Raw genomic sequence first — 21,958 nt, forward strand, 5'->3', positions numbered from 1 at the left:
CTTCTGTTTTGGGAGCTTTTTGTCCCTTACGACTCACGTCACTGTGGTGGTGGTGACCATGTCGGTAGTGGTCACGGTGGTGGTGGCCACATTGGTGGTCCTGTCAGTGGTCATATTGGTGATCATGGTGGTGGCCATGTTGGTGGTTATATTGGTGGTCATGGTGGTGGTGGCCATGTTGGTGGTCCTGTCGGTGGTCATATTGGTGATCATGGTGGTGGCCATGTTGGTGGTTATATTGGTGGTCATGTTGGCGGTCATGTTGGTGGCAGTCATGGTGATGGTGGTCATGGTGACGGTGGTCATGGTGGCAGTCATGATGTTAGTGGTGGCCACATGGCCGTGTCACAATGGAGCGGTGGCCGTGTCACAATGGAGCGGTGGCCGTGTCACAATGGAGCAGTGGCCGTGTCACTCCCCGGCAGGGTATAAAAGGGGCAGCTGGGAGCTGGGGCCTTCACTCTGGAGACGCATCCGGAGAGTGAAGGCAAGGATGAGCCGACGCGTGACGTTTGCCGACGAGGCGCAACCCTACGTGAGGCGGACCCGGGTCCGCTTCTGGGACGGGATGCAGAGCTCGTGCCTCATGCCCAACATCACCTCCAAAGGTACGGGCACCCCCGGCACCGCGGGAGCGTGGCTGACCCACGTTTGGGGCTTTCTGTGGGGGGGACCCGGCTCTGCGGAGGGTCTCTTTTTGGGGTCGGAGATGCGACGGCTCTTTTCATACTGCGGGTCTTGGGGTGATGGAAGGGTGGTAGCCACGGGAAGCGGTGCATGACCTGATTTTCTTTGCCTTCCAGAGCGAATATCTGTCTGGGATGCAGTGTCCGTCTATATCCAAGAACATCTCCAGCTGCGCCAGGTGGGTTGGCACCCATGTCCCCCTTATTCCCCTCTTCAAAAGCAGGAAACTCACCCCAGAAGTCCCTACCGAGGGACCAATAGGTATTGCACAAGTGCGATGTTGCTTGTGGTAGGTGGTGTGGTCTCTGAGGGCTGATCCCAGTCGCTGGAAGCCCCTGGATCCCCTCAGCCTGGCTCCCAAGAGCGGGAAGGGCACAGCAGGACCCAAACCACCGTCCCTGGATGAGGCCACCTCTAGCTGATCCTTAAGCTTCGTCCCTTCTGTTCTCTTCCGCTTGCAGGGTGTCCGAATTCCTGCCCTTGGCTCCTTCGACATTGTCCCCAGATGGGTCAAGGACGGGAACGAGACTGTGATTTTCCTGATGCCCACGTTCCGCCTGGCCAGGAATCTTGTCATCACCCACAACCTCACGGATGACAAGGATTACCTGCCAGGTAAGACGTCGGGTTAATCCCTTGCTGCCTGGATGATCCCCTCCCTGGATTTCAGATGCTTCCCAAAAAAAAAGCAAAGCGTCCCCTGCACAGAGCAGGTCCCAAAGCAAAGCCTTTCTGGCTGATGACTGCAATGAGCAGCACCTGGGAAACACGCGGGGAAAGGCTGCTGGTGACTGACTCCATCCGTCTCGTGTCGTTTTCCAGGCCATAAGGAGCTGGAGCCCCTCAAAGTGGCTGAGATGGCCGCCAACGCCTGCATGTCGCAGCAGAAAGTGGAGAACTGCATTCGAGGCACTACATCCCTCATCTCTCGCTGCCTGGGGAAGGGGGAAAACATCGCCCTCGTCCTGAAAGACGTAGGGGTGCTCCTCATCGAAGGCACGAGAGTGCAAATGAAATTTTATTACGAATTCCTGGAGAAGCTGTCCGGGAAGGAGAACCTTCAGAAGGCCGTTTTCAAGGTGAGGGTTTTGTTTTCCCCATGGCCTGGGCAGCCTCACAAGGGTGCAGTAGCAATGCTTGCCCTCGGCCCACCAAGACCACTTGGGTTGGAGCTCTTGGCCAACCTCTTGGGGTGGCCAACCAACCCGAGCCCTGGGCTCCTCCACCACCAAGTGCCTTGGCCAGGCAGAGTTCATTTGCCATCTCCATGCTCCTCCATTGCAGATCCCCCACCTAATGGACATGGTGGTGTCGCGGGTGGCACCCTTGGCCTCGCTGACCTTCACTGGACATGTCATCGTCTTTCCTGAGTGAGTATATTTGTGGCCGTGGCCGCTGCTCCGGTTCGGTAGCGTTTTCTCCTTGTGCCCATGGGTGCCCAGCCAGTGAGGTGGATCTGATGGGGCAGACGGAGGAATTCAGACAACGTCTGCCTCCCATCGAGGCCTGGACCTCTTTGCTGGGCGAGCCCATTACCCAGAACGGTCCTTGGGGACAGGGCCTTTATGGCCCTGTGAAAAGGGGTGATTGTGGCGTGCCCTGGGTCACGCTGATGTCTTCTTTTGCCAGGTTTGAAATGGAGAGCATGCGCAAAACACCACCCCAGGAGCATCACAAAGCCTGGAGCAAGGAGAAGAAGAAAGAAGGGGCTTTGCCTCTTCTCGGCCAAGTTGGGAGAGACAAAGCAGCTGCTGGCTCCTCTCTTCACCCAGCCCAGCAGGGTGAAAGGGAGAAGCCGGGGGAGGCTCCCTGCAGGTGAGGCTGGAGGCTCCGGACGGGGGGGATGAGGCCACCAGGAGCCCCCCCGATTTCAGGGCTGCAGCATCAAGTGCTGCATGGGGGTACAGGATGCGGCCCCAAAACCATCGTGGCTTCTTTGTTCTTTTGTCAGGCTGCCGGTGATCCCGGGGCTGCCTCCTCGCAAGGAGCAAAAATCAGCGCCCAAAGGCAAGGCGGGACGAGCAAAGACAGATGGAGACTTGAGGCGGAGAACAGGAGGAGGAGCGGGGAAATTTCCTCCCTGTGAGGGAGAAAATCTTACAAGGGAAAGAAAGCTCCCCCGGCCTCGAGGCCCCACAGCGCTGTCATTTCCCGTGATCAGCGTGTTATCAGCAGCGAGCTCAGAGGCCAGCCTCCCTGAGGAATCCGCCTACAACATCTTCAGGCTGCAGCCACCAGGAGACGAGGCAGAACAACTGTTAAAAACGAGGCCTGAGACCTTCTGGACAGTGCTGAAAGATCCTCAGAAGAAGATGTTATCGATGCACAGCACCAAGAGCACCCACCCGCTGCCACCCGTGCCCAGACCACCAACGTCAGCCCGACCCGAAGCACCGAAAACCAGGCCGGGGTTCTCCATTTTGTGGCCCTGGCCACAATAAAACCCGGGCTTTGATTGACCAGAATAGCAAGGAGGCCATCAGAGGTGGAATAAAGAGGTGCGTGATCCACATCGGCATCATTCTGGGGGGCTCGGTCCTTGTAGGAAAGCAGTTACGGGGTCAGTGGGGTCTCTGGTAAGAGATCTGAGTTTTGAGCCAGGGGTTGGCTCAGTCCAGCCCAAAACCTTTGGCTCCTCCATCGCTAGGAGGAGCCATCCTGACCTCGGTGTCAGGACCTGAAGTCATCCATGGGATGTGTGTGTGAGGGTAAAGAAGGCTAAAAAAATTAAAAAACTGTAATCTTGTCTCTGTTTTTTTGCAGATATCCATCTTTCTTCCTGACACAATGGCCTCAGGAAGGAGGTGGAGGAAAACACGATGGAGTCACAAAAGGCTGATGAGTTTTCTTGACGAGGCTCGCTCGTTAGGATGGGGGCGAAGGTTGTTTTCCAGCCAGGTCCGAAGTCTCCGAAAGCATCGCAGCATCCCTGGGGAAGCAGGGCCCAAGGCAGCGGTGGGGGCCCTGACACCCACATGCCTGTACCACCACCCTGAGGCTCTGTCCTCAGGCCACCATGGGGCAGGTCGGCCTCGTTTCGGAGGAGAAATGGGCACATATGGGGCCAAATGGCTAACAAACACTGTCCTGGGGCCACCAGCCCTTTTGGGGGCCCTCCCACAGCCTGGGACATTGAGCTTCAACCACCAAAATGGGTGGGCTGCAACGCAGGGCCTCCGCTGAGGCTGCTCCCAACATGCTGGGATGTCAATCGGGAACCCACGGGTTTTTAGAGTGATTTCTTGACACGAGGAGGACCCCTTTGGGTGCCAGGGGACCCCTTTGATCAACCCCAGGGCAATTTCAACCCAGGTCGACATTTTTGGCTCTGCAAGCTGAGCGCATAATTGGATGATCCCATAATTGAACCCCATGATCCCGATGATCCCATTGGATGATCCCGTAATTGAACCCGATCCCAAGCCCTGCTGAAACTGGGCCCTTGTAAATTTGGAGTCACCGAGGTTGGTTGGAGTCACCTCCTCCTGCCAATCCCCAGCTTGGCCGAATTCACGAGCTCGGAACAAGTCCGACATAAAAACGGAAAACCAACTGATTATAACTAATATATTTTAATAGTGCAAAGTATTTTAAAGGAGGAGAAGGGAAAAATTTGGGCACATGAGGAGGTTTGGCTCAGCTTCGCCGCCAGGGACGGCTGCAGGCTTTTAGCTCCATTGCAACGTGTAGTCTTTGCCTAATTCAAGTGCGAGCTGGGTGGTTAAAAGGACCTTTAGAAAGCAAAAGAAATTAACAAATAAAATCAAATCAGCGAGTTAATCGGATCTGAAGACATCTTGCTTTTTTGCTGCTCATATAGCTCACATTACCGAAAATTTGCCTAAATGCCATAAATGTCTTCATTCCACATCATGAGGTTCTCATCCCCTCCCCTTCTTTTGATAGTGAGATGTCAGGTTTTTTTTGGTTTTGTTTTTTTAACATAAAAACTTGGAGTATTGTGACTGTGTTTAAGAATTTCTTCTTTCTCCATCCAGGGCAGAATGGCAAAAAAGGAGGGTTCACTTTTCTTAATTCATCATTTTTGATTATATAAGCTGTTTATATATATAATGTAATATTGGTTGATCATGTTATATGAATTATAATGTGTTTAATTATAAACATTCAACATTATATAAACAATGTTATGTAAAATACGTAACAAAGCAACCTAGTATTTTTATTTTATATCCTTTTTTGACATAATAATTCTATATAATTTGTATTTTACCTGTATAATATTCACTATTGTATAAATAATGTTACGTAAACTATGTAACAAAACAACCTAATGTTTTTATGTTATAAGATTTTTGATCTAATATTTCTGTATATTCAGCATCTTGTGATGTAATCATTCCTTTTTCCGCCATCAGGCAGAAAAGGAATGAGAACTGACATACGCCGCGTCCCCTAAATTCAATTCGCCGTCAACCCTAAACGGCCTCTTTACCTGCGTCGTGGTGTTGTAGGACACCGAGTGGGCGGATGGGATTTCTATGCCGTTCTCCAAAACCGTCAGCTGCGTCACGGCCGTGGCCAGCCCCAAAGTTTTCACAGTGGTAAATTTCAAATTGTTCGGGTCAGCGTAGCCCCGGTGCAAAACCTTTATCTCTAAGGTGTTCTGAAAGGGAGAAGGAGAAGGAAATCAGCATTTTTTTTTTTTCTCACGTTTAAAGAATCTTTTCATGGTCACAATGTCGTAGAAACAGGCTAAAATAGCTGTGCTATTTTAAGTTTCTTTTTAGTAAAAATTGGTGATGTTAATTGCATTATAGCAGCACCAGGACGCAAAACGCTTCTCAGCTCCTTCGGGTATAGCAGGAGAATTTGTGGGTGTATATATATGTGTGTATAATATTTAAGTAAATATATATTACATTAGGAATATTATAATAGTAATATATATATAAATAAATGTGTGTATATATATAATATACATATAATACACATATATACATACATATATATATACACATATATATAAAATACATATATGTTATATATTTGGGGAATAACCCCCCAAAGAAAAATAAATTGCTCCTATTTATACTGATGCAGGCTATAGAGATGTAGAGGCTATAGAAGGTATATAAATCTATACAGCTTTATCATAAATAAATATATTATATAGACAGAAATGAATATATATATAATATAAAAATAAATATAAATATTTATGGAAAATAGCCCCCCAAAGTAAATTAAGTTGCTCCAACTTATACTGGTGCAGGTACAAAATGACCTTATCCTTCCTGGACGTGCTATTGCAGCCTTGCAAGCCCAAGCAAACGTTCCTTAAAAATCAACAATTAGAGCTCTACACCGGTTGTCACGACACTAAATAAGAGCTAGCACAAAGATATCAAAACATTAAAAGTCCCAAATGTAATGTTCGTTAAACATAAAGCAGCAACCAGGCTGGGCACTGCAGCCCAGGGAGTTTTTGTTACAAACCTGACGAGCAGTAAATGAGGTCAGCAGATAGACACCATCCTCATACGCATCTGTTAAAAGACCAAAATAAAGTGAAATATAGTCAATTTATTTTTTAAATTTAATAGAAATCTTGTGCTGTATGTGCTATATACTTGCGTATGCGTCGTGCAGCCTGCTACGTGCTGGTATGCTAAAACCCACAATTTTGTGCATTAATTGGGATAATCCCGTTTGCTAGCTTTTAAGCTAATACGTGGCAGACTTCTAAATCTCTCTTATCTGAAGATAATTTGAATTTATTAATATTAAGGAAAATGAGTTAAAGCTTCCCACTTCATCTACGGTTGTGCTTCCTATAGGGTGGAGAACAAATCCCTCTTCTGTATGTTCCCTTAGGTCCAAGGCACAATTTAATTTCTGCAAAATTCAAATTCTCTAAATAACAACATTATGCTTATAATTTAGCATCATTTTACCATTTTTATTGTTTTACATGTTATCATTTTAATCATTTTCCTGTATTTTTTTTCTGCTCCATCCCTTTGAAGACAGCCTTGTTTTGCAATTGTTGCACAATATCCCCAAAATGAAAATTCAGTGTTCATGTTCACAGTCCACAGAAATAAAGAAAAACAATATTTGCACATTGTGGGTGCTGACTTTGGGGGATTTTTTTGTGTAAATGAGCATCTTTGCACTTACCAATGCGCACTCCGTCGTCCCAATAAAGCTGACCTTCTGCAAGCTGACTGTCATTCAAAGCAACAATAAGTGACAACGGGTTTTTTCGGCTATGAAAAAAAAAGACATTTTTCTTCGGTAATCCCATTTTATATTTATATTTTGTTTTATATCTCATAAGAGGTATCAAAGTTAAAGTTTATATTATAGACATTGCATGCAATTTAGCTGCCACCAGCCTTCTCTGCTCCGTAGCATTGCATTTAGGAAGCCCAAAAAAGAAGAAAATTGCCCTAAAATTGATGTCCTGAGCAATGCTGGTATTGAATCAAGACAGGGACGCTTCCAAGCACGTTGCTCATCACAAAGGAAAATTTTGCTTTTCCCACTTAAAAATGTGACAGCAAAAAAAAAGCTGCCCCAATTTAATTATTTATTTGCCGTGCTACTAAATATTTCCCTTAAAAAGCCAAAATTGGAGTGGTGACCCTTTGTATTTTACCTGTAAGCGGTGGTGTTAGCAGGGCTCTGCTGCACAAGGACGTGCCCGCCACGGATGTGGAGGTTGATGTGATCAATAGGAGCGGGTAAATTTCTGAATTCTCCCCTAAAGCCAATATACTCGTCCTAGTGATGGAGAAAAACAGAAAACAGAGAAGCAAACACACCAAAAAAACAAAGAAACAAAACCCCCCAAAATAAACACCAAAACCTCAATAAAACTCCAACAAAACCGAAACAAACCCAAAATTAAAAAAAAAAAAAAATCATAACGCCAGAAAAGATGGGCCCCCTGCTGAATTCTTTGCTTGAAACTTTGAAAAATGAAATTTTATTAACGCCTCCAAAAATATCAAGAAAATTGTCGCTGCACAGCTTTTAAATGCAGCAACAGCTATGGCTTTTTCAGGACAACGGCTTAAATTCAGCATTTTTCAGGAGAACAGCTTAAATTCTGCATGCAGAAAACAAGCATGTGGTGGACTCCCACTCTGCTCTTCTCAAAACATACCAGGAGAAAAAAAAAAATATATATATATTTTTAATTACTTACTGTGTGGTAATCATACCAGCGGGCATTTGGGAGGTACGCATTCACCGTTACAGCACCCTGGAATTAAAGATTTTTGCTTTGGGTCTAATTCAAGCCAAAAAGTGAAGTTTAGCTAAAGTAACGTTGAATATTTTTCTTGTTTTCTGATATTTCATTACTTTTTCCTAATTTTTCCAGTATTTCTATCAGCATTTACCTGTTCCAGTACAGGGCTGATGAGCAGTGCTGGGCCCCACAGAAATTGTTTCTGTATGTCCCATGTTGTCCTGTCTTCCACAAACCTGCAATTTTTTCAAAAAATAAATAAATTAGAAGTGGTCATACACTGTTTTGTTAACCATTTTTGCAAAATGTTTCCCTGTTGAAGCCTTTTTTCCTCAGTAAAACTACTGGTTCCTCAACTGTAAGCATGCTACTGGTAATAACAGGTAATAATCATTACCTGTTCATAAATAATTTCATCTATTTGAATTTGATAAAAAATAAGAGGAATAATCCAGCATTGTGGGAAATTAAGAACCTGAGCAGCCACAGCAAGTCAACGCTGAAAACACGCGTTCTCAATTGGTGCAAATTTGGAGGGAAAAGAGCAATGTGATGAAGCGGAAACATTTTGAGGGGGATTATGGAAATCCTCTGGATTTTCTGGTGGAAATTCATGGTTAGCAGAGGCGAGAGGATCGCGCTTACTCGTGGAGTAGGGGGCGGACCACGGTGCTGCCGTGAGCGTTGGCTTGGTACATCAGCGTGTAGAGGTAGGGCAGGAGGCTGTATCGGATATTCAGCACGTGCCGGGAAATGTCTTCAAACGTTGAATTCCAGGAAACGGGATCTTGCCTCTAAAGAAGAGGAGCTCATTGTCCAAGAGGTATTATTTGGAAGAAACGGGGGAAAAAAAAAAGGCCTAGGTCGAAGAATTAATTTGTGTTTACATAAGAGTTCACACTGAGCAAAGTTTTCATCTTATACATCCCCCTTGAATTGATATAATTGATATAATTGATTGGTGACAATTGTCAAACCTGCCTCAAACTGAGCACAGAAAAAATATAATTTAGGAGAGCCAGGTGCAGCCTTGCAAATTCCTTCTCCTCCCCTAATTTAGGGCACTGATGTTTATTTATCATTTCTTTTATTAGAGCCAGACATTCTACTCTGCTAGACCTAAGCAGGATAAAATTCCTGTTTCTATTTTTGACATTTTTCTGGTTATTTCACATACCTATTCATCATAATATTCATCAAATAAGCACCTGTTTCATCTATCTATTCACAACTCAGCATTGAGACAGCTGTTTTCATTTATTCATAAAAGGAATACAATATTTTATGGCAAGAAGTGAACAAAATAAAGGAATTTTGGATACTCAGGAATCCCATGTCACTGCTCCATTTTCTAGTTTGCTTCAAAATGATGAAGAATTAAGGATGACAACACTGAAGTCATTTTTGCCCCTTTAAATGCAGAAAGCCATGAAAGTAACCACTTTAGTAAGCGTGATATGATTCAACAAAAATGGCCTATGTGAAAAAAAAATGCTATTTTAGTCTTGTAGATGTGGTCTGGTTAAATAAGGAATTGACACCCTTGAAAAATAATGATCAGCATCTTGCAGATGGGGTGCACTGACCTAAAAATGGGATTTTTGGGGAAAATGAATGCAGGCGTTGGGGCTGGCCATGGCTCATGCTCACCTTGGAGCCCTCCCCGTTGTGGTTCCTCGAATACGGGTAAAAGGCGCCCAGCTGCATCCAGCGCAAGCACAGCTCGTACTCCGAGTCCGAGAAGAAACCGCAGATATCTGCTCCTGTCTGAAAAGTCAGAGATTGCCCAATGGCAATTATTGTTGTTTATTGTCAATAATTGTTGACGGATAATAGTCCAGAACTGTCTATTGAGAAGAGTTGATAAAAGTCAAAATTTGTCTAGTGATAATTGTTGATAAAAGTCAACTGACAATAGTCAATATTTGTCTATTGAGAATAATCGATAAAAGTTGATATTTTTCTATTGCGAATAGTCGATAAAAGTCGATATTTGTCTATTGATAATTGTCGACTAAAGTCGATCGACAATAGTCGATAATTTTCTATTGATAAGAGTTGAATATTGTCGATAATTGTTGAGGTAATTGAGATGTAAGGTAATAAATCAGGGGCTTACATAGGATATTCCGAAGAGACTGAACTCCATCATGCCTGCAAAGAAAACACGAGTCGGTAAGGACGCGCGTGCTCATCAGGTGGAGTGAGCGTTGCATAGACCACACAATGCAGAATTAGAAAAATAAGAGAATACCCACAATTCCTTCATATCTTAAGAAGCAAAGCAGAAGAAAAAGCAAAGAAATCTGGGGCAACAAGGACAGGATCAGGGGAAAGCAGAGAGGAATTTGAGGAGAATGCGGGCAAATTGGCACACCAAACCCAATTTCTGCATAAACGGTGAAGAGTTTCTTAATCAAAGAGGTCAAAAAGGAGTTGGCCATGATGGTTCAACCCTTTTAGACTAAACCAATGTGATTATGAGGAAGGAAATGAGCAATAATTGGACTATGGACCCTTCTCGGTCGACTCACCGATAATTGACTTCTCCAGCTGGTTCCAGGCCGCGGTGTTGTCCCCCAACCAATGCCCCGACCACTTCCCGCTGCTGGGGTACGTTGAGCGGGTGACGATGATGCCCCGCTCCTTCGTTATGTTCCTCAAGACGCTGGGAAAGAGAACGGTCATCAGAACGTAGGCACACAACCTTCATTTGCAATGGGTTTTGGGGAAGGAAGCCCCAAAAAACGCAACTTACTCTAAGGTCGGCTTGGTTTGTGACCACCCGTAGAGGTTGTGGACGTCGTAGTGACGAACGCGGGTGCCATCCGGGAGCTGCTGCTCGCCTTCCATGCACAGTGTCTTGTAAGCCAGCCCCTCCTCCCTCCATCCCAAAACTACAGAAAGGGAGCAAAAACGCTTCTGTTTTAACAGGAATTAAATGATTTGCACTTCGATGATGTACCCTCCATTGGGGTTCGCTTCCTGGTAGGCACAGGCATGGCTATTTATTTTATTTTATGGCTATTTTATTTATTTCTGACATTTTTTAGGTTTTCTGAAGTTGGATTTCTGAAGTTCAGCAAATCCAGAAATTCCTAAAATTCCCATGTAGGCTTCTGCAAGGGAATTAATTGCTAAAGTGTACCTTGAGGATCCTCCTAAAGAGGATCAAAGAGTAAACAGAATATATCCTGCAAAACTTTATAATTACTAATGTATACTGCAAAACTTTATTATTACTGATGTATCAGCAAAATATACACAGAAAACTGGGGAGGAAAGCCTATTTCTGAAGACTCAGTCTCTGCCAAATACTGAGAAATGGTGTGTAGTATTTCAGGACATCAGGAAACAAGAGAAATATCCCAATAAAGGTGTTACTAATAGTAAGCTATTACTAATCGATTCCACCCTTCTCCAGTATTAATAGAACAGCAAATATTCCAAGAGAATTCCTCAATTGGGGTTCATAATTTTACACAATCAGAGGAGGCACAAGGATATTTTGGAAAGTTTTTGTCACAAATTTCACTATTAATCCAAGAAAACAGCAAAACCCCAAAAGCTGCATCCTTGGGCACGTCCAAAATGAAGTATCTAAATATAAGATAACTACCAAAACACCACCTATTTTTAAACATCTTTATTTTTAAATACCTTAAAATTTCTTTATTTTTAAATGTCTTAAAATATATTTATTTTTAAATGTCTCAAAATGTTTTTAAATATTTTAAAATATCTTTACTGTGATCAGACTTACCAGGCACATATGGTGGGTTATTTAGCTCATTGTCTCTACAGCCCCAAACAGCCCCGTGAACAAAGCTGGATGGTTCGTTCATGTCCTGAAAACAAAGTAAAAAAAACGAGATGAACAAATTCCGCCTCAATGTGGGCACTTGGCTCCTTTGGGCTGCTCTAGCTTGCCAAATATTTTTTATCTTTTTTTTTTATCCTTTAATATTTCTCATCCTTTAATATTTTTCATCCTTTAATTAATTATCCTTTTTCATTGGATAACTTCATAGCCAGATTCTGAGTATCGCATTTCCCCACATCAAATTAATTGGGATTAATCGAAGGTCAGGACTTCAACTTTAAGAAATTCTTCTTTAACAGTCACGTTTCCTGCAAAGGACCAATATTTCTCTGTGTGAAATTGAAAGAAATACAGAAAATACAGCTACAGATTTATCAGGTCCTAAAACCTTTGTACTGGTAGCAGGTGTCTTTGGTGCCTGTGGCACTCTGGAGCTGGAAAACAGGCAAATATCAAATATTTTGCTGTATTTCTAGACATTCAGGTCTTTTGTTGCAGTAATTTATTAACATTTAATAGATACTAAAACTATTGTAGGTCCACTTACGTTAAGAAGCAAACTAAACCAGTCATTTGGCCTCATTGGTTGAAAATAATAGTTTCCTATTGCAAAAAATACATGGATTTTAGGACCTGGTGGAAGATTAACAGCTTTGCAAAAGAGCTATTATGTAGGTAATCAATAATAAAGTAGTAAATAATGAAGATTTGAGGAAGTCCAGTGTTTCAACAAAAAAATATTGATGCTGTTAAGAAGAAAAGGGCTTTCTAAACTTCCATGGACCATTCCAATAATAAGGCACAATAAAAAGTGTCAGAAATCGAATAATTTTTTACACTTACGATCCATATGCCATCAAACTTCAAGCTCTGCGATGCATTGCGGGGATTATCGTAGACTTCCATGATTTCTGTTGCCCACCATTCAGCTGTGGAATTGCGGAAGAAGTCTGGGAAAGCTGTATACGCTCGGTAGAGCTGTGAAAATTGTAGGAAAAAAATATATATATTATATATATAAAGCATAGACTCATGACTGAAAGCATCGCACTGCTAAAACAATGGAATTTGGCTAAAAAAATTGCTTTTGCTACATTTTTTAGATGTTCTGGAAGACAGGCTTGACATTTTCTGCATCTCATGCCTGTGGTATTTTTGATTTTCTTTTTTTTTTTTTTTTTGGTCTGTCCTGTTCCGCCAACTCAGTTTTATCATCATTTTTTTTTTTGCCATAATCTGATAACTTTGGCGTTCCTGCCCTGTTTGTGACTATTGACAAAAAGTACTCATGCTTACTTCCACCTGGGTATCCCAATCCAGTGTGTTATTAACTTGCACGTTGGGATAATCCGGCCAGACCTAATAGGAGGAAGAACACATTAAATTAACCAAATGAAACTGGGTATAATATATGGCTTTATAATCTATATAAACATATCTATTTAAAATAATAGATTCAAAATAATCTATATAAATATGTAGATTTATATAACAGCTTGTTATGTTCTCCAGTGGTGACTCAAACCAAAGGTGTTTTGACCTAAATTCGGGAATTAATGTGATATTGGAAGTCTTTTAACGTCTTGGCTGGCATGATGCTGGTTTGGATAAAATACAAAAAAAATGTTTTTTAAGAACTGCACCTTTCCAAAGACAATTTCGTTGGAATTGGGCCACTTTATGAAGACATCCTTCTGCAAGCCTCTTTCGTAGGCAAGGTAATTGGTTTCGTTTCCAGATATGGCTGGATCCTAAGATTACAGGGAATATCATATTAATTTTATGTTCCAAAGACAAATACAGAAATCCTGCTAAGCGTATTCTGCATTATTCAATCCCAGACTGCAACTGAAAAGAAGAAGTCCAAACTCACCAGGATTATGATAAACCTCATTCCTTCTTCTCTTATTTTATTAACTAGATTTGGTAATCCAGCAAATTGCGGGCTAAGCGTGAAGTCCAATTGCCGTTCCATATAATCAATATCTGTGTACTGGACATCCTGTGGTTCACAAAAATAAATAAAGAAAGAAAGAATAAATAAATAAATAAATAAATAATCAACATAAAGGGCTTTTTTTGGTCATTTCCTGTCAAGAAGGAGGAGGCCAAGAGGAAAGGAGGTGGCCAAGAATTGACAGGCTTTATTGTTTCTCAACGTACGTAGGGTATTCTGGCCGCCTTCATGTCTTCCACTAATTGGGCAACTTCGGAGTCATTTTCATATCCATAGCGGCACAGCTGGAATCCCAGTGCCCAGTAGGGTGGCAAGACTGGTCGCCCGATCAGCTACAAATGAAGAAGAAAGAACATTTAATGCAAGCAGGTGAAAACAGAACAACAACAAAAAAAAATACTTTGAATTTGTAGCAGGAATCATACCGCAGTGTATTCCTGAACAACGCTCTCTGGTGTTGGACCCAAAACCACGTAAAAGTCCAGAATTCCCCCAATTGTGCGATATGTCAGAGCTGGCGTGGGCTGGAACGTCACGTCTGAAAACAGAGATCAGGCAGTGAGGCAACAAATGCCTGAGCAAGCTGCTGTCTCAGAACCTGAGCTTTAAAAAAACACGTGGTGAAAATAATGATTTTTATTTTTATTTTACCCATTCCATTGCTGTTGAGCAAGAGAACTCCATGGGCATTGCCGTCTTCTTCAAGACCCATGTAGAATGGCTGGAAACCATAGGAATTCAACTTGTACTGCAAAAAAAGTAATTTTTATTGGAATGACATCATGAACCTTCTGCTTATTTGCATATCCCAAGAAATGATACTTTACAAATAAATGATCAGATGCACAACAGCAACCAAAAACATTCAAAATCATACTGCGGTAGACGTTGACCAGGAGCGATCACTGTCAGCCTCAAATTTTGAGGTCAAGCTACACAAAATTTGGAAGGAGGGAAGCAAATGTATTCCTGCCTTTAAAAATTGCTAAAAATAGGTTTTCTAGGAGAAAACTTATTCTTTTGAAGTATTTCCAGGTAGCCTGTAGCTTCAAGACAAGCGGCTTTCTCTTATTTTTTCATTTTCTCAAGATGGTTCAAGACCTGAGCTGGAAATTTGAGCTAAAATACAGCGCTGCTATTACACAATTAATCCCTTGAAAATATTTGGGTTATGCAGACAACTACACAGATGCACGTAGACACAAAATTTTGGATTTTATGTCCTAATTGAATCCCAGCATCACAGGAGTTTGCCAAGGTCTGGTCTAGGCACTGAGGTGCGCATAGGAGGACACCCACCTGTAGCCAAATCAACACTGGTCGACGCCAAACAAAAAACATCATTTTTTTTGGAAAAAATCGGAATTTGTTGTCACTTACGCCAGGAGGCTGGTCCCTGGTGAACATCCCCCACGTGTGCCAGTTCATGTCCCGGCGATACATGGTGTGCTCGGTTTCGCCAAAGCCGTACAAGTACTGGGAGGCCAGGCGGGTAGAAATCTGGATGAACATGTCGCTGAACGTGAACGTGGGCAGCTGCGAATCCCAGCTAGAATGGGGCAAAATACAACAAAATGGTGATTTTAGCATCGTGCATGGCTGGCGACCCTTCCAAGGCCAACTCTTTTCTAAATGTCTTACTATGCACAAAAGTTGGGATAAAATTGTTTTGGTTATCAAGAAAGATTAGAAAACATTAGAAGGTTTGGTGGTTGCTTTTTTATTATTTTTATTTATTTATTGAGCTTAATTTATTTTCTCTTTTTTGGGGCAGATCATTTCAAAACAGACAAAAATCAGCTTTTTTACTGTTAAAAACTGAGTTACAACCCAGTAAAGATCTTCCAATGACTGACATAGATGTGGGAGGCTGAATTACAGAACATATCATTTATTCTTGTTGGCACAAATTAACTCAACTTGTAATTAAATTCTGATTACTTTAAAGAATGGCAAAAAATATTTAGCTTGAAAGGAGTAAGACCTCCAGCTGCTAACTTCATTGTTCTAGGGCTGGTGCGTGCTTCACCAAGGAAAGAAATTAATCTTGTTTCATTTATTAATTGCCCTGTTACTGAAATAGAGAGTTCTGTTTTCCTCTGGGTTAATTATCTCAGACTTAAGAAAAAGTTGAGTGATTGCCAATTTAGCAGAGTTTAGCTTTGGACAGATGTGGGCATTTATTGGGATGGATACAAAAACTTATACGTGGCATTACATATGGGAAAGGAAACTCTTTGTAGGGAAATAAAAAAATACATAATAAATAAATAAAATTAAATTAAAAAAATAAAAAAGAGAGGAAGGGAAAAGGAAGGAGAGAAGATAAAGAAAATTTCAACTCAAAATCCCGACATGAATGGAGTGAGCGTGGCTTACATAACGGTCCCAGTGCTCCTGCGTCGAACCTGGATCCCAAACGGCTTTGTCTGGAGCGTTACGTCGTAGAGTCGCTGCTCGGCTGAGCTCGTTGGGGTGCTGGGGAGATTCAGCGGGACCGGCACCTCATACCTTTTATTTGCATAATCATAAATCTATGCAGGGAAAATTAATTCAGGTCAATGCACACAGAATCCAAAAAGGAAAAAAAGGATAAATAAGCAACCTGTATTTTCAGAAATTCAGGATAAAAAATAGCAAAAGCAGTATTCCTATTGAATTAGATAAAATTAATTTACAGACTGGAAGACTCCAAGTCAGACACAGAGTTGTTCAAAACCTTGCCAATAATGATAAGAATTACTTTAAAAATTAGTAAATCTGTTAAATGGTTTCCTTCAGTGCATATTCCTTTCTCAAATTCCTTCAAACTATTGGGGCTGGAAAATAAAGAGCAATAAGATTTTATTTTGGACAAGGAATGACTCTTAATTATTCAAATATCTTAAGTGTATTTTTAGGTATGATGGATTTCACATTTTTGGTTCAATTTTTAGGTAATTTTAAGAGATTCCTCTTTGGGTTTTCTGCAGTATGTAGGATGACACGACTTGATTCAAGACTATGTCTGCTCGTTTTAATAATATACCCAATTTAGAGTTATTTTATTAAACATAGAGTAATAAATTATAATCTAAATGATAAGATATTAAAGGTTTCAGAAGTTGAACGGTCAAGAAAAAGTCATGTTTCATAACAGAACTGATTATATTGATTAAATCTCTTCAGTTACAGTTCTGTATGACATCCCACGTACACATTGACATTGTATGCTCGATCTATGATTTTCCAGTAGAAAAAATGGGATGAAATTCCTCCACGAAAAACAAGATATGGCCTAAGAGCAATAAATGCTCTTTAAATTGCACAGAATCTTGCAGAATTGCTCAGAATCATGCAGAATCACACAGAATCGCTTGGTTTGGGAAAAACCTCCAAAATCATCAAGTCTAACCATTAACCATGCATTTGGTTAAAAAAAGAAACTCATTTTGATGAGAGTGCACCACCCATGCAACACTAAACTGACAAAAAACGTCATTCTGAGAAATATAATGAATTTGGCTGGCGGAGGACCAGAAACTGGGAGAAATACCTTAAACTGGAGCATGTCGTTGCTGTGGTATATCACCTCCAAGCGAAGCGTGCTGATGGGCGACGTGGACCTCTCAAAGGCCCTGGCCATGGTGTTTGTGTAGGTGAGGTTGGCCGCCAGCCCCGACGCCGTGTATTGGACATTGGAGATGGAGTAACTGTTGTCAGAGCCGTAATAGCAGTAGGGAATGTTCAAACCAGAACCGGAGGTGTCTTCCTGAAAATGCAAGCACGTGGCCAATTAGTGAAGGAGTCACTTGCTTTTCTTTTTTAATTTAGTTTTAAGCAGCAAGGATTCCAAAAGTTTTTGTTTTTTTTCCAGATAACACATTTTTGTCCCCAGTGTTAAGCAATAAAGGCAGATTGTTATTATTATCCACACTGTTTTAGAAATAATGAATTCGTTCCAGTCAAGAATTCACCCTCAAATTATTCCAAGCGCTGACGTTGGTTAATGCATCAGCTCTCAATAATCACCATTTCTCCTATTTGTACAAACAAATCTGTGCCTTCTCATTGCATTTTATCTCCTAATGAGTATTTTTGCACCTTTTGTCACCAAATTCAAGGCCTCACTCAACTTAAGAAAACATTTAAAATAGTTCATAACTTGGCCAAACATGCTTCTGCACGAAGAGCCATTCTCAAATATCTAAAATTCCCCAAATATTTCTAATAACGACAAATACATCTAATAATGACAAATTTCAGGCAATTCGTCCACCACTCCAGCCTGTGATCACGCTGTCACGGTCATCACAACCATGCACAACAATCCAGAAATAAAACCTAAAAATCTCCAGGAACAGGAATTATGGTTTGGATATATCCAACGGGGGCATGACCCGTTACATTCACAGAGAGTGGAAGATTCCCTCGAGATTCAAGGATCTCTTCTCATTCTGGATTTCTCGAGGAATTGAATTTAGCTGAATGTGTTTCAACAATGGAAGCTTAATATTTAAAAAAAAAAAAATGCAAAAAATCCCAAACCTGATGCATCGCAGGTCTTGTTGGCAGTGGCAGAGCCCAATGGAGGTAAGAATATCAAGTTTCTTCTATTTTTTATAACTCTATTATTATTTCTATAATAATCTATAGAATATATTTATAGCAATAATATTATTTTCTATTTTTCTAATATTCCTATTATTTTCTATAATCATAGAAATACACCATTATAATAATATACACTATATTATTATTATATACTGTATTTTCCAAAACACCAGATTTTCTTCTAATTTTCAGACTTCAGAACTGGTTTAAAACAGCTTCAATGAAGCACAGTTTTCTGAGGCGATCTGACAGAAGGAAAATTTGAACTTTTTCTTGTAAAAAAAAAAAAAGTTTAATTCTTAAAACAGGATAAATCTTTGCTTACAGCCCAGGTGCAGCCGCGTTGTTCGCATAGTTCCTTGGTGGCCCCTGCGCTGGGATAACAATCAAATTTTTCAGAGACGCGGGTTCCTAGAGTCCATCTTAAGGAGTACGATTTGCCTAAATCAAGCTGGAGCCCTTTTATAACAGCAAACTATAAAAATTAACAATAAAGCAATTAAAAATTTACAATATTAACAAAAATTAACAATAAGTTGTGTATCCCATTCATTATTGTCTTTTTTTTTTTCTTTTTTAAGATCTGCAGAAACAAGAACTTGCCCAACATGACATTTTATGCACTCTGATTTTTCCAAATGTTAAATAATTTCAACCGTTAAATTTCACCCGATGTTAAATGTTGCCAAATTCACGCACAGATCTGGAAAAGCTCCGACCCCTCAACTCACATGGAAGCACACTAGGGCTGAAGAGAATCGCACAGCTCTTAACTAAATGCTTAAGTTTTTTAAACCAATTGATTTTTTACCTTTTATATTTACGATTTGAAAACTATTTGATTAAGTGGTAAAGAAGGCAAATATTACCTCCCTCCTGCAACATTAACTAAAATTCTAAATCTGTTCCCCCCCCCTTATAAATGTAATTGACCCACGTAAATAAATAACAAACATTTTTTTGTTCGCAATGTCTGAGAGCAAATCAGATCTGCCACCTAAATACGTGAGTTTAATGAAATTATACTTTGTTTTTCTGCAGTAAAATCTGCATATACCAAAGACTTACAATACTACTGGCCACTCTCTACTGTAATATATACCCAACAGATATAATAATATATTATAATTATTTTATATATATACATTTATATAATTATATATATAACATATAGTATTTATATATCTAATATATATGACTCCAGAAAAATTTAATTCCAGTTTTCCTCCCATTCTTTACCTTGTCTGTAGGATTATAGGTGATGTTATGAGAAGAAACTTGCTCAACATTGTTCTGCAGCACCGTGACTGTCATCAGTTCCTCCTGCAATCCCAAAATTTTGATTTCTTCGAACACCAGGTTGTTCGGGTCGGAGTAATTGTTGTTTATGACGTTCAATTGCAACGTGTTCTGAGAAACAATGAAATAATTGCATTGAATTGCCAGTGTTTCCCCAGATCTTAATTCCGCTCTTCCCCTCACTCATCGGAGATATTCAGCTTCATTTTTTTTCCAATATACAAGGATTTCTGTCAATTTGTCAGATTTTGAGACTCACAAGCATTGTATTAATCTCCTTTCAAATTCTACCTGCTGATGATGTTTTACAGCTTTTCTCCTTTACAGACTTTATAAATTTATAGAATTTATAAATTCTATAATCAGGTGTTTTTTCTCACTCTATAATATATCAAGAAATTGGAATTTTTCAGATATTATAAATAATTTCATTAGCGATAATATTTTGAAAATGACACCTCTTAGACTTTTACCAAATACTCCATTTCTTAGTAATATTGTAGGAAAATAGGGAAAGGAAAAGAGAATACCCATAGAAGTTTAACATTGGAAATGAAAATTAATTTTTTTAAAACATATGTATACTTACATTGGAAACTTTGAACTCATAGAAAATGTAGTTTCTACTGCCATCGGAAGCTAAAATACAGAAAAATAAATTTTGGTTGCAGCACAGAATGAAAGGCATTAAAAAATAAATAAATAAAATGCATTCTGCCAATTTCCGTCTTTTGTGGAATTGACCCAGGATGTCAATATCCTTTTATTTTCCTGAAATCTCTGTGATTTTTTTAGTCTTTTTCAAGTTTAGGAATTACCTATCAAGTCATCATATTATACACTGCAGAATATCTCTTAGATGTAGGAGCATGAATTCCATGAAGGGCAAAGAGGCTTCAAAAGCTCCTGAAGGATTTAAGTATCCAAAGTCTTTCTAATTAAATGATAATGGGATGCCTAAATAATCAGAAATTCCTTAGAAAATTCAACATTCTTCATTCGCCAAAAAATCCTTCACTTCAAGATTAAAATAAAAAAAAATATATTTTTTTTTTATATTGGTATGTTATTCAAATTCATGAACATGGGAAGCAGCTGCCTTAAAAATTTTGGTGTCAGTAAGCATACCTTTTGAGTTAACAACATTTTTGCTGATGTCCCCAGGAATTTAACTGATTCCAAAAAGGTCAGAAATGTAAAAGTTTTCATCTTTAACCAAATTTTCTTGGTGAACAGGGGTTGCGTGGTATTTCTCCCACTGAAACTCATTTGGGTGCATATCAGAACATGTGTGCATATGCATGGGTGCATATCATGAACGTGTAGATGATCTTTAAGGACCCTTCCAACCCAAAAACTCTACAACAACCCTACAAATATTTTTGGGCCATTTTTCCTGAACTAACAAGAGCTGATCAAGACTCACGTGCGGATTCTCCATCATCCCAGAACAACTCCCCAGTTGCTTCTTCGTTGTCATCCAGCGCAATGATCAGTCCCATAGGATTCTTACGGCTGTGGACCAAAAACAAAACCCCACAATTTATTAATAAATACATTTTAGATGTGTAATAAACAGTCTTTAAAGTAAAATAAAATAAAAAGTCTTTAATGTTCATTTTAAGAGTGTAGAGCTCAACGGGGCTTCAGAACTTTGAGAATTGTCTTGTGTTGGTCCCTGGTTATCCAGGGTTTACGTGTTTGATGATTTTCAAGTAAAAGAATAAAATCCACTGAAAGTTTGCAAAAGGAGAAAAGAGAGAAAAAAGAAAAAGAACGAAAAGAGAAAAATCTTCTCTAGTTAATTATAAGAAATACTACGTCATTGGTCATGAAAATGAATGATGACTGTCCTTAATTTCCAAGTTTCAAATGTTAAGTACTACTAGATAATAATAGTGCTAAAATGCTGCTAAATAATAATGCTCCAAATACTACTTTTTTTCCTTTTTTTCCTTTTTTTTTTTTTTTCCTGAAAGCAGATGACCCCAAGCCCCTTCCTTGAAATCCCATTTTCCTGCCAGTTTAGTGAAGGATCATATTCCACCCTTGGACATACCTTGCAACAGTGGTGATCGCTGGCTGCTGGGTAGGAAAAACATAGCCACCTCGCAGGTGAAGCCCCATCCTGTCCGCGGGCAGGTAGAGCGGCGTTTTCTGCTTCCTGACGGACAGTTTTGCGCCCTTGCGGAGAGGGATAAAGAAGAATTAGGTTACATCACCCACTGCTGTTTTAATTCCTTATTTCTTCTTAATTCTTCCTTTCTTCTCTCTAATTCCTCAGTTCCTTAATTCCTCTCAATTTTTTCTTTTGAATCAATTACCACTTCCTTAGTTCTTCCTTTTGACTTGATTCCCATTCTTTAGTGCTTTTTTT

General features: G+C 40.4%; 3 protein-coding genes across 6 annotated transcripts in view; 2 read left to right on the forward strand and 1 right to left on the reverse strand.

Annotated features, from left to right (window-relative positions):
- Positions 1 to 58: 58 nt before the first annotated feature.
- On the forward strand, positions 59 to 1,003 carry LOC308186819 (uncharacterized protein; the record flags this gene model as incomplete). The annotated part of the gene is made up of 2 exons (XM_080608990.1): positions 59 to 608; positions 804 to 1,003. 2 exons carry the CDS (start codon positions 59 to 61, stop codon positions 1,001 to 1,003), a joined length of 750 nt encoding a protein of 249 aa, XP_080465116.1.
- A 541-nt stretch (positions 1,004 to 1,544) lies between these two features.
- LOC308186820 (coiled-coil domain-containing protein 81-like) lies at positions 1,545 to 2,957 on the forward strand (the record flags this gene model as incomplete). The annotated part of the gene is made up of 3 exons (XM_080608991.1): positions 1,545 to 1,766; positions 1,972 to 2,057; positions 2,317 to 2,957. The coding sequence occupies 3 exons, from the start codon at positions 1,545 to 1,547 to the stop codon at positions 2,504 to 2,506; spliced, it is 498 nt and encodes a 165-aa protein (XP_080465117.1). The 3' UTR covers positions 2,507 to 2,957.
- Positions 2,958 to 4,243: 1,286 nt separating this feature from the next.
- Positions 4,244 to 21,958, reverse strand: part of LOC308186807 (maltase-glucoamylase-like) — a 37,942-nt gene continuing 20,227 nt past the window's right edge. For all 4 annotated transcript variants that reach the window (XM_080608976.1, XM_080608975.1, XM_080608978.1 and 1 more), the window contains 28 exons: positions 21,641 to 21,765; positions 21,008 to 21,096; positions 20,171 to 20,220; positions 19,522 to 19,692; positions 18,608 to 18,757; positions 17,225 to 17,440; positions 16,069 to 16,223; positions 15,070 to 15,238; positions 14,341 to 14,437; positions 14,115 to 14,227; positions 13,896 to 14,021; positions 13,606 to 13,734; positions 13,376 to 13,483; positions 13,029 to 13,091; positions 12,576 to 12,710; positions 11,673 to 11,757; positions 10,668 to 10,806; positions 10,444 to 10,577; positions 10,029 to 10,063; positions 9,560 to 9,676; positions 8,555 to 8,703; positions 8,061 to 8,145; positions 7,865 to 7,921; positions 7,313 to 7,437; positions 6,832 to 6,920; positions 6,148 to 6,197; positions 5,144 to 5,314; positions 4,244 to 4,418 (listed from right to left, as the gene is read on the reverse strand). In XM_080608976.1, the coding sequence (XP_080465102.1) occupies positions 4,356 to 4,418; positions 5,144 to 5,314; positions 6,148 to 6,197; positions 6,832 to 6,920; positions 7,313 to 7,437; positions 7,865 to 7,921; positions 8,061 to 8,145; positions 8,555 to 8,703; positions 9,560 to 9,676; positions 10,029 to 10,063; positions 10,444 to 10,577; positions 10,668 to 10,806; positions 11,673 to 11,757; positions 12,576 to 12,710; positions 13,029 to 13,091; positions 13,376 to 13,483; positions 13,606 to 13,734; positions 13,896 to 14,021; positions 14,115 to 14,227; positions 14,341 to 14,437; positions 15,070 to 15,238; positions 16,069 to 16,223; positions 17,225 to 17,440; positions 18,608 to 18,757; positions 19,522 to 19,692; positions 20,171 to 20,220; positions 21,008 to 21,096; positions 21,641 to 21,765 (3,195 nt within the window). In that variant the 3' untranslated portion in view covers positions 4,244 to 4,355. The remainder of the gene's footprint in view (positions 4,419 to 5,143; positions 5,315 to 6,147; positions 6,198 to 6,831; positions 6,921 to 7,312; positions 7,438 to 7,864; positions 7,922 to 8,060; positions 8,146 to 8,554; positions 8,704 to 9,559; positions 9,677 to 10,028; positions 10,064 to 10,443; positions 10,578 to 10,667; positions 10,807 to 11,672; positions 11,758 to 12,575; positions 12,711 to 13,028; positions 13,092 to 13,375; positions 13,484 to 13,605; positions 13,735 to 13,895; positions 14,022 to 14,114; positions 14,228 to 14,340; positions 14,438 to 15,069; positions 15,239 to 16,068; positions 16,224 to 17,224; positions 17,441 to 18,607; positions 18,758 to 19,521; positions 19,693 to 20,170; positions 20,221 to 21,007; positions 21,097 to 21,640; positions 21,766 to 21,958) is intronic.

The sequence above is a fragment of the Anser brachyrhynchus genome (assembly GCF_964034855.1).
Source record: "Anser brachyrhynchus genome assembly, contig: SCAFFOLD_261, whole genome shotgun sequence".
NCBI lineage: Eukaryota > Metazoa > Chordata > Aves > Anseriformes > Anatidae > Anser > Anser brachyrhynchus.